A 14,693-nucleotide genomic window follows, 5' to 3' on the forward strand; every position below is an offset into this window, starting at 1 on the left:
TCCATGGGCTGGAACTTTGACCTTCCCACAGACAGACACAGTTGATATTCGGCACATGCAGCCAGGCTTACAGCCAGGGGCAGTGGTGGGCTAACTGTCTGTGCTCTAGCCCTAAGCCAGGTCACACACCTGGACAAGACGGACCTCATCTGTCCCCTGGAGAGTGCATGGCTTCTGTGACAGGAAGGAAGAAGGGACAGGAATAGAACAGGCACTTATTCCTCGTCCAGCTCTCTGGGGTCCTCAGTGTTACGCCTGTCAGAAAGCCAAGCTCCCCACCCCCATGCCGCAGCCTGTGACCATAGGTGTCACCAGTGTGTGTAATGTAAATGTCAACCGTGAGTACGGCTGCGCCCGCAACACAGAAGAGCCCCTTTAACGAGAAAGAAGCCACCTTAGCCAGAAAGTGTGCCCTGTGAAGAGGGGTGTAGGCAGACAGTAAGTGCGGGCTCTGTGGTACTGCAGCCTGTGGCCATGAAGAGGAACATATGATTGCCCCCTAACTGTTCAGGTACATGTTTGGGACACACCAAAGCCTTGTAAACCAGGGTGCCCATAATGTCACCAAGCGTTGGGGAGGTGACCAAGTGACGCCAGGCTGGGCCACCCTGGCTGCACATTCAGGAAATGCCAAGTACAGCAGTGCAACGCCCCCCTGTGGGGTGAGAGGTCCTATAGCGTCTGCCCTCACTAACAAGACTGCCTGGGGCATAAACAGCTCAGAGTAACTTAGAGGCCTCAAAAGCACTTCACAAGTCCTGCTACACCCCCTCAGGCACACGTGCCCCTTGTATGTGTATGTAGAGACTGAGCATCCGGATGTTCTCAGCTCTGGAGTGCGCTCACAGCTGTGAGAAAGCAGACCCTCGTTTCCTTAGGACCTTTTCTAGCCAGCGTGTTTCTGTAGTCACCTTGGTGAGTTGTGGTTCACAGTCCTGCTGGCCATTGCACAGGAAAGGGCCTCCTGGAAGTCTACAGGACCCCAAGGCCTGTGCTTGCTCACCTTACTCCATGAGCCCAGTTATGCCACTGTTGGAGACCCGGCATGTTAGTGAGCAGTGGCTGAGGAGGCGCGTCAACCCGCGAGGCATCCCTGCATCTGACGGAACTTCAGGCCCACCATGCCGTTTTAAAAAGTGCGAGGGATTTCTCTTCCACATCATCCCACCTCTCCTCAACCCTCAGTCTTCAGGGCTATCCCTCATCTGTCCCCTGGAGAGTACATGGCTTCTGTGACGGGAAGGAGAGAAGGGACAGGAATAGAACAGGCACTCATTCCTCCTCCGGCTCTCTGGGGTCCTCAGTGGTATGTATGCCTGTCAGAACGCCAAGCTCCCTCACCCCATCCCCCAGCCTGATACAGTGCAGACACCTCCCCAGATGCCTGAGCTCCAGAGCTCAGAGAAAATGGAGTGAGGCTGGGAGATCTGGCCGAGCAGACAGGCTGTGGGAGAACGCTTTATTCTAAGTTTCTATAGGGATTCTTCAAGAGGAAACAAGTCCCCAGTCAGCAGCCTCCTCCTACTGCCACATGTTCTCGTGAAAGAGGGTTGCCCCTCGCTCTCGCTCTCGGCCGCTCCACAGAGCCACAGTCTAAGGCGCATAGTTCTTGGGAAATTAGCAAGTTTGTTAGCTGTTGAATATGAGTTATTTAACTCAAAACTTTCTGTGAGGAAGTACAGTTTTCTTCCACGCAGAGCGATGTTTAAAGGCCCTGGGATGTCAGTGTCCTAGTGGAGTGGAGAGTGAGACTTTGAGCTCGGATCCCGTGTTCATTTACTAAGCACTCAGCAGTGCTTAACTCCATGTCAGATGTACTAGTGAGCTCGCTGTGCTTACCTCATCCTCACAAAAAGGAAGTATTCTTGTGATCCATGCTATAAATTAAGACACCAGAGCAAGCCCCAAGCTCACGTTCAGGCTGCCAGTTCAGACTGTCACAGTCCGAGCCTGGAAAATCCATTTCCAGGATGTATGGCCTCAGCCACCATGCCACAACCAAGGGCCCCTGTATCACTCCCTGGTGCTGCATTTGGTAGGTTGCCTACTCGGTGCCAGATAGGCTGATTATATGTGGAGTGGTGCAGAGAGCAACAAAAGACACAGCCCTGAAGAATCACAGTCACAGCGAGAAGAAAGCGGGGTTTTTCACCTACAGAAGCCGGCCTGGAGAGATGGTTCAGGAGGGTTTTCTGTGTGAGCGCTGATACCCAGGAAATGGGGGGCCCCTCCTGAGTTCTAAGTCTCATTATTAAAATAACAGACTCAGGTGAAAGCTTGGGGAGAATTTCATTAGTTTAAAAGGACCCCAGGACAGGACAGCTGTAAATCTCAGCAGCTGCCTAGAGAAAGAATGAAGATGAGAAGGATTAAAAACCAAACAGCAGCCGTGTCCTCCGAGCTAAGTCAGCATGGAGGGCAGCCACATGGCTGTAGGCCGTGCATAGTCAGGAGGGGGCTGTAGAGGAAGAGTAAGGGAGTCCAAAGTACCAGGAAAAGCATGCTTAGTTTCTGCATGTAAAGCAAGAGAGAGAAAAATTGGGGGAAGTCTGGACTCAGAAACATGGGCAGACCCAACTGAGCTGCACAGCAGCGTGTAAGGACTAAGCTTGCATGTGGGGACCCTGGGAAGGAAATTACAGTATTTCATTAGCAGCCTTTAATTCCAGCACTCAGGAGACAGAGGAAGGTGGATCTCTGATTTTGAGGCCAGCCTGGTCCAGGTAGTGGTTTCCAGGACAGCCAGAGCTGTATCCTTCCTATACCCAAAAATTTGCAAAGGAATAATTACACCATTCACCTTCTTGACATGGCTAAGGTGAACCTTACCTTGCTAGGAGTGATTGTACCTTCCTGAGGGGGAGGTTCCTGATTGACCGGCCCAGCTGTACTGTTAGGTCAGTTCTCCACCCAGGGTAAGATTTCATTTTCCTGAACACAGGAAATACTCTTTTTCTTTAATGGGCCTTAAATGCCACTGAATCAATGCAGCCTGAATTTGGACCTGAAACCCCCCCCCAATATCCCAGTACACCCCAGCATACCCCCAACACATACACAGCACACACAGAGACCAAAAAAAGAAAAAAAATTACAAAAATGTCATAAGTTATTTACTCAAGGTACAAGTGCTTTGATGGAACATAGAACGCCCAACCGTAAGACACATCTGGACAGCAGCTTCTCATCGTTCTGTCAGCCCATCAGCCCCACTGATGCTCTTATGGCAGGTGGTATCATCCACCTCCAGGCCCTTTTCTCCTGCCTTTCCCAACTTTCAGACAAGAACCACAGTGAGCCTTTAAAAATAACGTCCATTTTCTAAGACTCCCGGGGCTCTGCCTTGTAACCTCCGGAATGAAAGCTAACTCCAACACTAAGGCCAACGAGGCCGCACTTAATCCTGCCTCACCCTTCACTCCAGAGTTCAGGGCTGGCGTTACTCTCTTACAGAAGGGTTTATTGGGGGTTACGGTTCCACAGGGCTAGAATCCATGACTGAGAGGAAGGCGTGGTGGCAGGAGCAGGAAGCAGGTAAGGCTGTAAACCCTCACAGAACACCCCCAGTGGCATACTTCCTCCAGCAAGGCTGTACTTCTTAAAAGGTCTATAACCTCTCCAAATAGCACCACCAGCAGGAGCAAGTGTTCAGACACAGGAGCCTGTGGGGGACATTTCTCAGCAAAAGCATCATCCCCCACTACCTGCAGGCTCCGTGCTTTCCTTCAAGGCTCCAGCTTGCAGGCCGCTTGCCTGCCACTTCTTCTGAACTTCATCTGTAAAAGTCAGTACTCCTCCCACCACTAACCTTTCTTAAAGACTCTCAAACGTTGCTTAGTCTTTTTTTAATGGGACTTAGCAAAGCATCATATACTAAATAGCTGTTCGTTAGGAAATTCTTGCATACCTCTAGACTATAAAAGTTCCATCAAACTGGAAGATGGTGTTACGTGCCTTCAATCCCAGCACTTGGCAGGCTGAGGCAGGCAGATCTCTGAGTTAGAGGCTAGCTTTATCTATAGAGCAAGTTCCAGGACAGCCAGGGCTACCCAAAGAAACCCTGTCCTGAAAATTCAAAACAAAACAAAAAAACATAAAAGTAAAATTTCCCTCAAGACATAGTCTATGTTTTGTGCTTGTTAGGAGGTAGACTATTTTCTGTGTAATGAAATTATTCTCAGACTACTAAACAAATAAATAGGAAGGTAGGTAGGTGGATGGATGGGTGATAGGCGGCCTGCTTTAAGAAGTCTTACTCTATTTTTTGTTGCTGTAGCATAACACCTGATGTGAAGTTGGTTAAAGGCATGGTAGTTTATTGGACTCTGGATTCTGGGTCTTTCTGCACTATCGTCATAGCGCAGACACCTGTTCAGCATCTGCTGAGTGTCTCCTTGCTACATCTGAACCTGACATGGCCAGACAGACCAAAACATTAACTTGCTCTCCTTTCAGAATCATTAGTGCCACTTGGCCCTCCCCTCCATCTTCATGCCAGTGTACCTACCTACCCCCACCTCATGACATTGTGCCCACCCCTCCCCACCCTCATGCCATCATGCCTGCCACCCCCATCCTTTTGACCTCTCCCAATTCTGACTGTTTCTCAAAAAACCTCTTCCCAAATACCACTAACATAAGAATTTGGAAATTAAGTTACTAACAAGCAGCGCCAGTGAGGGTCACATTTAAACCATAGCGGAAGCTGATGAAAACCTTCCTCAAATGGGGTAGTTGAGTGTTGTGGGGAAAATATGACCAATATAAGGTTGCCAGGCCAACAGGGAGAAGGCTATTCCAGATGGAGAGAACAGTCTACATAAGGCAGGGCAAATGGACAGATCCCTGAGCCTCTGCTCTGCTCTCTCCTGCCCCAGGCGAGTCGGGGAATCTGACTACAGCGATGGCGAGGAGGACTTCTACTACACAGAGATCAAGCTCAACACGGACGCAGTGGCTGACAGCCTGAGCAGCATGGCCCCAGTTTCACCCTCCCAGTCCCTGGCTTCACCTCCTGCGTTTCCGGTCCAAGACTCCAGCCGAACAGAAATCCCTTGTGCCAAAACAGATGCTAAGCTGGTGACGCCGCTGAGCCGCTCAGCCCCCACCACCCTCTACCTCGTGCATACTGACCACGCTTACCAGGTGACTTGCTAGGGACCTTGCTCAAATGCAGTAGCCATCAGGCCTGGGACTGTAAGTTAACACAGTAAAAACAAACAAACAAAAAAACCAGCATCACATGTAGCAGCCAGTAACTCAGTTGGTTTTTCTGTTTTTCCTCTTAGTCATGATCTCAAGCCATAAGTGGTGGCTTGTGTCTATAATCACAGCACTTAGGGGGCTGAGGCACAAGGCTCATGAACTTGAGGCCAGGGCTGGGCTGTAGAATTTAAGGGCAGCCTGAACTACATAATTAAGACCCAGTCCCTAACACCAGACAAGCAACAAAAAGGGTCCGATGGCCCAGGGCTGTACTCTTGGTCACTCAGGAAGCTGAGGCAGGAGGATCACAAGTTGGAAATTTGCCTAAGTGACAGAGCGAGCACAGCCATGACCATCCTGGGCAACTTGGTGATTCCCTACCTTAACGTGAAAAGCAAAAGATGCAGCTTGGGTTCTGATCTCATTCAGATGGACCCTAAAGGTTATTCAAGGACTCCCCAGAACCAGATGAAGATTTTGGTCTCTTAGGAGTCATTAAGAGGAGGAAAATCCTTAGTAGTTTAAAGTCCTCAGATTGGTGACCAACATAGTATCTGATACATGAAAATGAAGCCAAGCATGGTGACACATGCCTTCAATCCCAGAATTCAGGAGGCAGAAGCAGGACACCTCTGTGAGTCTGACGCCAGCCTTATTTACGTTATTAAGTTCCAGGTCACCCAGGGGTACTTAGTGGGGCCCTGTCTCAAAAAGGCAAAGTCACAGAGCCAGCAGGCTGCTAGTTCATAAGGCGTACCACCAAGCCTGAAGAACCACTTTCTGAACATTGTCTTCCGATCATCCACACAGACACCATCTACACCATGTCCAGAACACACAATACATCTAATTTAAAGTGACTGAGAAATTGGCAAGCTCTGAAGCAGTGACAGAGACGTGACAGTACTGCTTAGCTGGGGCTTCAGCATCCCCTGAGAACTTCTCCAGATGGAAATCCTTGGAACACTCTCCCGAAAAACCTACTGGACCACGGCTGGGGTAGACCCTAGAAGCCAAAGGTCATAGAAATCAATCCTCAAAAGGCAGAGCATGGCTATTCCAGCAGCGCCAGCTACCTCAAGCAACGGCATAAAAAACTCCCTTGCCTGTTTGAAATTACATTCCCTAGCTATTTTACACACACACACACACACACACACACACACACAATAAAAAAAAAAAGAAAAGAAAAGAAAGGAGATCAAAATAACTGTGTAGTATCCAGGTAAATTAAATTGAAATAATTATTTTTATCATTCTGATAGTTATGTGACTGTAGTTTTCCACTGTCATAGCCTCATGGAGCTGGGCGAGGTAGTTCATGCCTTTAATCCCAACACTTGAGAGGTGGAGGCAGCCTCAGCAATGTAACAAGTCTGAGGCTGGTCTAGCTCACATGAGACCATGTCCTTAAAAAAAAAAAAAAAACATTTAAAAACAAGACAAAAGTGCAAGGAGGCTACTATGGACACTCTTTGCCTAGAGTTTTTATAACTTTCATTTTACTTCTTAGAAAGTGTCATTATTGAGCCGTCTGGAGCATGAATGAAGAGTTAGTGTATATTTCTGTGTACTGTCAAAGTATTTCTCAGTGATGCCACTGTAACTAGCTGAACTATTTGTAATTCAACCAAAGAAAAACCTGAGCCCAGAGGGGGAAAATGCAGCCACTTAATTTACCGCCTTGACTTGCAATCTGAGCTGCATCCATTTGTTCAAATTTTAAGGCTTAAAGATTTTTTATTGCAGTATTTATTTTGTGTGTGTGTACATGTGTGTGCACACACCTGACACATTGCCCATGCAGAGGTAATCAAACCTTCCGCTCTGCTCCTGAGGCTTGAACTCGGGTCTTCAGGCCTCTCAGCAGGCTCCTTTCCCTGCTGAGCCACCTTAGTGGCCAAGTCTGCAAGCATGCTCATAATACGTGGTATACAGCGAACGTGATTGTGTTCGTTTTCTTAGAATCCGCACCTAGATGTGAGATGGCTAGTGGGCAAAACAGTGAAAATGTTAACGCATATCACTAAATTGCACTCCTAAAATATTTATAGCTTCTATGTACCCATTTCCAAGTTTATTGTTTAAGTATTTATTTCCTAATTTGGTAGTCAAGAATTGCTTGCATGTATCCAAGAATAGGTACATGTGATTAAATGTCAGAAACTGACAGCCAAAAGCCACCTCCCATACCTCAGGGATACTGCTTGTATGAAAGGCTTCTTTCTGGCCACTCTCTGACAGTGTTTCGTCTCTGTCTGTTAGCATGTGTAACCAGAGTTGCCTTGTCTGCTCCTGAAGCCCAGCTTTGGTAGTGAGAGCTAAGACTTTGCTGTGGACTGTCACTGTGTCATACAGCTTTCTGTTTCCTGTCTCACAGGCCACACCCCCGGTGACTATTCCAGGATCGGCTAAGTTTGCCCCCAATGGCAGCAGCTTCAGCATTTCCTGGCAGTCTCCTCCAGTCACTTTCACGGGTGTTCCGGTAAGTACCCAAAGCAAGGTGAGCCAAAGCCAAATGTACATTTGGAGAACAAACTATAGAAACGACACAAAAACGACGGAGTCATTGCCCACAGCCACTACATTTTGTTTCTTCGCTTTTCCTTCTTGAGGTAGCGTCTCAAGTAGTCCAGGCTAGCCTTGAACTCTGTATATATGGCCTTTGAACCTCTGACCCGCCACCTCCCAAATGCTGGTGTCACAGGTATATACCGTCATACCCAGGTTCTAAAGGCAAATACTTCTTTCTGTTTTGAGATTTATTATCTTTTTAATTTTATGTGTCTGAGTGTTTTGCTTGCGTGTATTTCTGTGCACCACATGTGTGCAGTGTTCAATCTGAAGAGAGCATTAGATCCCCTGGAACTGGAGTTACAGATGGTTGTAAGCTGCCATGCAGGTGCTGGAAGTCAAACCCAGGTCCTCAGTGCTCTTCACGGCTCAGCCATCCCTCCAGTCCCAGGTAGATACTTCTTTAGAGATGCTTGTGGATTCATCAGCAAGGCAGCCTGTGATTTGATGGGTACAGCTTCTCTGGGAAAAGATGTTTTGACTGACAGTTTAGAAAGCTAGAGGAGAATGTTGGCTGTTGAGGCTGGACATGTGTATTGTGTTGGTGCTATAGTTATTCCCAAAAGACTAAAGAACTAGTAGCTTGATTCACATCTCTCACAGAAAAGTTGATGATTATCATTACAAATTACTTTGTAGATTTTGTCATTTTCACATATTGTCTCGGAGGGACGCCATTTGAAAATACATTGAAATCACATTTTTCTTTCAAAGCCTGAGCAATCCATGTTTGATGGAAGTAAATGCTGAATGTCGTGTTGCGGTAGTAAATAAAAATTAACTCAGTGTATTAAATGATTCTCATAAATCACCGTGAACTAACTTGGCTCCTAATAGTTCATTTAAAAATATACTGAGGGGGGAGGGGGAACCGCTTCTGCCTTGCCAGGCCACAGAAGAAGAGGATGCAGCCAGCCCTGATGAGAACTGATAGGCTAGGGTCAGAGGGAAGGGGAGGAGGACCTCCCCTATCCGTGCACTGGGGGAGGGACATAGGAGGAGAAGGAGGGGGAAAGGTGGGACTGGGAGGAGATGAGGGAGGGGGCTACAGCCAGGATATAAAGTGAACAAGTTGTGATAAATAATAAATCTATAACATATATGTATATATATATACACACACACACAGTTTTTCACAGACTACAGAGAGGCATACATGCATAGCAGCTGTGCTCACAGCATGTGTGACTCCTGATAAGGTTCGGAATTAGGCTCACAATAGCAGGTGTTAACTTACTTTCTCTTCCCTACCTTGCCCCTCTGACACCTACACAGAGACCTCACAAGAGCAAGTCCTTGGCAGGCCCCGTCAGGTTCCAGAGGTTCCCAGTGAGTCTAAAAGCCTCCTGTGGAGCTTATGATGGGTAACTGGGTAAACTGTGCCATGCTCTGCCCGTGCCTACTTCTGCACAGGAATCCACCTTCTGCACAGTGCTTGTAGAGGAGTCCCGGCTTCCTTGAGTTGTGATCTTTCAACACTACCATAAATATGGCATAACTATAAATGCCACTGAACGATGGTAACCCCTGGCCACTCTCAAGGAGCGATCTTGGACATTCTAGTGTTAGGTTTACTGGCGGCACAAACACTGACCCGCCCATGGGGCACCAGATATGAAACATTTCCTCTGGGAGACTTTCCCTTGGTAGACATAAAAAGGTTTGCCATTTGACGCTACTATCCGTGATGGTCGGTGTGGTCGGTTTGACAGCATCTAGACTTACCCTGGGAGACGGGCCTCTGGGCGTGCTTTTGGGAGATTATCTTGGTTGACAAAAATGGAAAGACTGGCCCACCATGGTTGGCATCGTTTCCTGGCTGAGAATCTGGAAATATATCACCCTGACCTGCTTCCTGGGTTGTGGACACATTGTGTCCAGCCGCTTCAGGTTCCCACTGACTGGACCTCCACATCATGGCCGACTGTACCCTTGAACTGTGGAACAGCATAGACCCTTTCCAGAGTATCTTTGTACAGCAACAAAAAAGGAGGCTAAGATGCCTTCTTTCATAAATTCCCTATTGCGGTGATCAAACACCCAACAAAAGCCACTGAAGAAAGAAAGGGTTCATTTGGGCTCAGATTCTACCTGGTGGGGAAGGTGTGGATAGGTGTGTCAGGTGACTTGGCGTGTTGTCCATGGTTCCAGGCAGAAAGAGATGAATACTGGCGCTCCATTGGCACCCATCTCTTTTTCCCATCTAGGACCCAGGCCACACGATGGTGCCACCCACATTCAGAGCAGGTCTTCCCTCCTCCTGTACCTTTCTGGAAAGCCATCCCAGAAGCACCCCCAGCTGTGTATGCTAAATCCTGTCAAGCCACCGTCACACCAAGAGTGGAGGCTACAGTTCCCATCCAGCTGCAGGCTCACGGCGTAACAGTTCCTCAGGTCCTGACTTTAACTTAGAATTTCCAAGCCCATACATAGGCCAGGACAAGAATTTGAGGCACCTTCACCTCTGGCTGGTACCCAGAACTCAAGAGAAGGCCTCTTGTACTAAGCAGCTTGACTGACACGCGAGTTCATCTATATACATGTTCAGATTGGGCTAAACTCACACCACGGCCCAGGCAGGTCTTGAATTTGCCATCCTGCCTTGGGATCCACATGCCTAACTTCTGCTGTGCTTTTTTGGTGGGGCCAGGTCAAGACAGGTCTACTCTTTGAAGCCCTGGATGTCCTGGAGCTTGCTCTGTGTGGACCAAGCTGGCCTGGAACTCAGAGGTCTGCCAGCCTCTGCTGGGATTAAAGGAGTGCACCGCCTCGCCCAGCTCTGCTGTGCTTTTTAAATTAAACCATCATGGAGACATCATTCTGGTCTCTAACAAGCTGTCTGTCCTCCCAGTTCTCTCTGTAGGGTGCCAGCCAGGACTCCTTCTGTTGTTTGTTTTCCAACAATGAAATCTTAGAGCTCTCTTCCATGGATACTAGAGCTGTCTTCACCCTCAGTCGCAATGGCCCCACTCCCCGCCTTTTTCTTTCTTTCTTTCTTTTTTTCAACGAAATGTTTTATTTCTGTGTTGGTTTCCAGGGACATTCCAGCATCGAGATTGCACAGAAAATAGATGCGCTATCTGGGTTAGCTGGAAATTCTACCTCCTAGGGCCGTTTCTCATTTATTCTTTTCGTGTGGTGTGGTGTGTGTGTGTGTGTGTGTGTGTGTGTGTGTGTGTGTGTGCCTTAGGTTTGAGGCAAGGCCTCTGAGCCAGAGCACACATTAGTTAACCCACTGGCTGGTGAGCTCCAGGGGTCTGCCTGGCCCCACCTGGGGCACCAGGTTTCCAGTTGTACCGCAACCTCCGCCTCCCCTCTCTCATTTACTCTCAGACTGGAGAATTTCCAGCCTCCCCCGTTTGTAATCTGCTTCAGCCAAGACTTAGATAAACACTTCAGCAGTCGAGCTTGCCGTCGCTATTTTAAGGTTGTAGGTATATTTTTAAAAGCCTCGTCTGACTCTAGAAAGATAAGAATGTAGCCCTGAGATTATTCCCTGTGCTCCTGAACTCCCTGTCGGTGCTCTCAAAGAAGACAGCGTTGGCTGCCTGCTGTCCTAGGTGGGCTGACGGTGCACAGCCCGCCCCACACAGCCACAGCGGTGGCAGGCCCACTGCCTTCACGCCGGCCAGCATGCTGGCCCTCGCCCCTTACAACAGGGAGCCAGGCAGACGCTCAGAACATGAAGCTCCTCACCCTAAAGTGGCAGGATAGCTTCAGATAACAGCTATCTATCTATCCAATTTTTAAATTATAAAAAACATTAAGGGCGGCCCTGTCCCACAGGTCCAGAGAGTGGCTCCTGGTTTGTAAAAATCTCTTCTGCCTCTGCCCCGTTCAATGCTCAGGCTTGCCGTCCTGGGTTAAAGGTGCCTTTGCTCCCTCATCCTTGAGCTCCGGTGCTGAAGACAAACCTCAGGAGACTTCCTACAGAAGGCCCCTTCTGAGCCGCCCCCAGGTCCACAGGCTTTCACTCATTCTCTATCCTGAGAACTGGCTTTAATGAGTCCCAGCACCAGAGTCCTTCCCAAAGGATAGCCGTGAAGGCTCTGGAGATGCTACTATCCTTTTGAGCAGGCTTCTCTAGCCGACGGCTGGGGAGTAGAGTGTGTGTGTGTGTGTGTGTGTGCGCGCGCGCGTGCATTGTATGGTGTCTCTCCTTGTAACGCTAGTCCTGTTGGATCAGGACCCTACCCTTATGACCTCATCTAACCTTAATTCCTTGAAGGGCTTATCTTTCAATACAGCCAGACGGAGGACTTAAAATTTCAATATAAAATTTTAGGAGAAGTGGGGAAGCCAGACAGGCCGGTTTGTACCTCTAGTCCCAGCAGTTGAGAAGTAAAGACAGAAAGATCAAGAGCTCAAGGCCAACTTCAGCCACATGGTAAATTTGAGGACAGCCTGAGCTCCATGAGACTTTATCTCAAAAAAAAAAAAAAAAACCCTAAGTGGGTGACAGAACGCACTTCGCTTTGGGGTGCTGTTATAGCTTGGACATGAAGTGACATGGCCTCGTTGGTTCGTGTGTTAGAGGACTTGGTCCTCGCCTTGTGATGATGTTTTAGAATGCCATGAGACCTTCAGGAGGTGGGGCCTGACCGGGTTGCGGCAGGTGGATCTTGAAGTTCTTATCTGCCTCCAGCCTGGTCTGCTTTGCAAACTCTGAGAACCTGAGCACACTGTGCCCGTGCTCCCACTGTGCCCTCTCACAGCCGGTGGGCAACATTCCCTGAGCTGTAAGCCAGGATGAACATCTACGAGTCCTTTCTGTCACTTACTGCATCCTAACTGCAAGAGAAGTAACTAATGAAGTCGCTTGGGGTTTATTTTTTATTGCCTAGAAACAGGATTTAAAATGCTACTGAAAGATTCATCCCGTCAGAAATCTTTTTGAGTCCATATGACAGAAAGATCACAAAGACATTTCTCTAAAACATATACAGAAGGGCATCACGAATCCATATTACTGCTCTCACGGGGAGCACAGTTCAAATCCTAGGCTGACCCATGAACTCTGACCTCAAGCCAGCACATGACCTTCTTAAACAATCTCCTGCATTCCAAAACAGCCGCGTGGACTGGTGTCGCTCAGGGCAGGGGCTGACACGCGGCTAACAGTGTGGGCCGCTCACCGCTGCTGCTGTCAGTTCTGGGAAACGACGAAATCGAATCTGTAAGAACGAGACAGATAGCTCAGGTGTCTCCCTGCCACGAGCGCAAAAACTATAGGTTAGAGTCTTTAAGCTCACTGGAAGTCATGCCCACTCAATAAGCGTGGTGTGGTCACGCAGCCTGATGATTGTATGTATTTATAAACGGTGGCAGAGAGCACTGTCCGCGGTGTTACGGAGTGTACTTTATATTTAGTAAGATACTCTGCAGGGTAGGCTTTTGAAAAGGTTTGAGATAGAAGACAAAGATTAGAATGCAGAGAGCAGGGCCGGTGAAATGGCTCATGGGTAAACAGCTCGCTGCGTATGTATGACAAGTTCGAGTTCTACCTCTGAGCCCACCTCCAGGAAGCTCTGGACAGAGGGCTCTTGCTGTAACCGACCTGGCCGTGTCTGGTCGGCGTGTAGGACTGTGGAAGTGCTTGGAACTTGGAGCCGAGAAAGCCCCCGTGTGCTCATAACTTCTTGGGCTTTTCTGTGGGAGTGTGGGAGGCAATGATAGAGAAGTGCCGCCAGCGGGAGCACGCCCACGCTGCCACTATCTGGGGTCTGAGCTGAGTCACGTGATAGCCACACAAATCGGCAGACGTGTGATCTGGTCGGCATAGCTATCGCATACCAGCTGAGAGCCCTTTTTACGTTCAGCCCCAGAGTCCCTAACCTTGCCAGCTTAAACTCAATGTTCATTTAACCTTAGCCATAAAAGCATGCCGTTGAGACCGAAACCTTTCTTCACGCTTTATGCTCAGGGACCGTTGCCCACACTGCAAAGGTGGGGGGCAGTAGGGGGTCCCGCACCATCAACCTGACTGTCCTTGTTTTCTAGGTGTCTCCGACGCATCACCACCCAGTGGGCTCAGGAGAGCAGAGACAGCATGCCCACGTGGCCCTGTCCTCCCCGCCCAGAGGGACAGTCAGCCTGAGGTATGATTGACCGCAGCTACAGACCTCGCCTCAAAGGAACTTCCTAGGAATCAGAAAAACAGGAAAAAGGAACCGAAAATTAGGACCTTTTGTAAAATCTCTCCCCAGTCTGTGAAGCAGGGTTTCTTTCGTTCCGGTGGTTTTCTAGCCATCACTGTCCTGTACTGACCTCTGTGACATGAGTGACAAGTTAGTTTTAATCCAGATCCAGGAAGAGTCTCCCAGGAAGCCCCCAACCAGAATTCTGAACAGCGGAAAGGCACAGTGAAAATCCGGAGGAACAGTGTTGTTTTTCTGCTGTCCTGTATGTCTTTGGGGGTGGTTGTTGATGATTGTGTGTTAGCTTGTTTTTTAGGAGGCAGGGTGTGCGGGTGGGAGGAAAATGTGGAGTGGCACGTGAGAGCGTGGATCTGTGCCATGGGGCACAGGTGGAAGTTGAAGACGGCTTGGGTGTTTTGTCTTTGCTTCCCACCTTTCCCTGGACAGGCTCTCTCGATCGCCTACTGCATATGCAGGAAAACTGGCCAGAGAGCTTGTGAGGATCTTCCCATCTGCACCCCGACCTTGCTGTGTAAGCGCTGGGGTTGCAGACAATCACAGACACAAACCATCATGTCCAGCTCTGGGCAGGTTTCAGCGGTCCAAATATACTCATGCTTGAATAGCCAGTGCTTTCCCAGAGCCACACACACCCTGCCCCATCTCCTGTTTACTTCCTTTTTTTTTTTGGTTTTTGTTTTTTCTGTGTTTGTCTCCCCTCCCCCCCCCCCCCGACAGGGTTTCTCTGTGTGGCCTCGGCTGTCCTGCACTCTACTT

General features: G+C 48.8%; 1 protein-coding gene across 1 annotated transcript in view; it reads left to right on the forward strand.

Moving 5' to 3' along the window:
* Nucleotides 1-14,693, forward strand: part of Znf704 (zinc finger protein 704) — a 183,253-nt gene that overhangs the window by 156,524 nt on the left and 12,036 nt on the right. The window contains exons 6-8 of the mRNA XM_021641349.2: nt 4,878-5,145; nt 7,586-7,690; nt 13,780-13,877. Coding sequence (XP_021497024.1) covers nt 4,878-5,145; nt 7,586-7,690; nt 13,780-13,877 — 471 coding nt within the window. The remainder of the gene's footprint in view (nt 1-4,877; nt 5,146-7,585; nt 7,691-13,779; nt 13,878-14,693) is intronic.

Source organism: Meriones unguiculatus, chromosome 6 (genome assembly GCF_030254825.1).
Source record: "Meriones unguiculatus strain TT.TT164.6M chromosome 6, Bangor_MerUng_6.1, whole genome shotgun sequence".
In the NCBI taxonomy this organism is placed as follows: Eukaryota; Metazoa; Chordata; class Mammalia; order Rodentia; family Muridae; genus Meriones; species Meriones unguiculatus.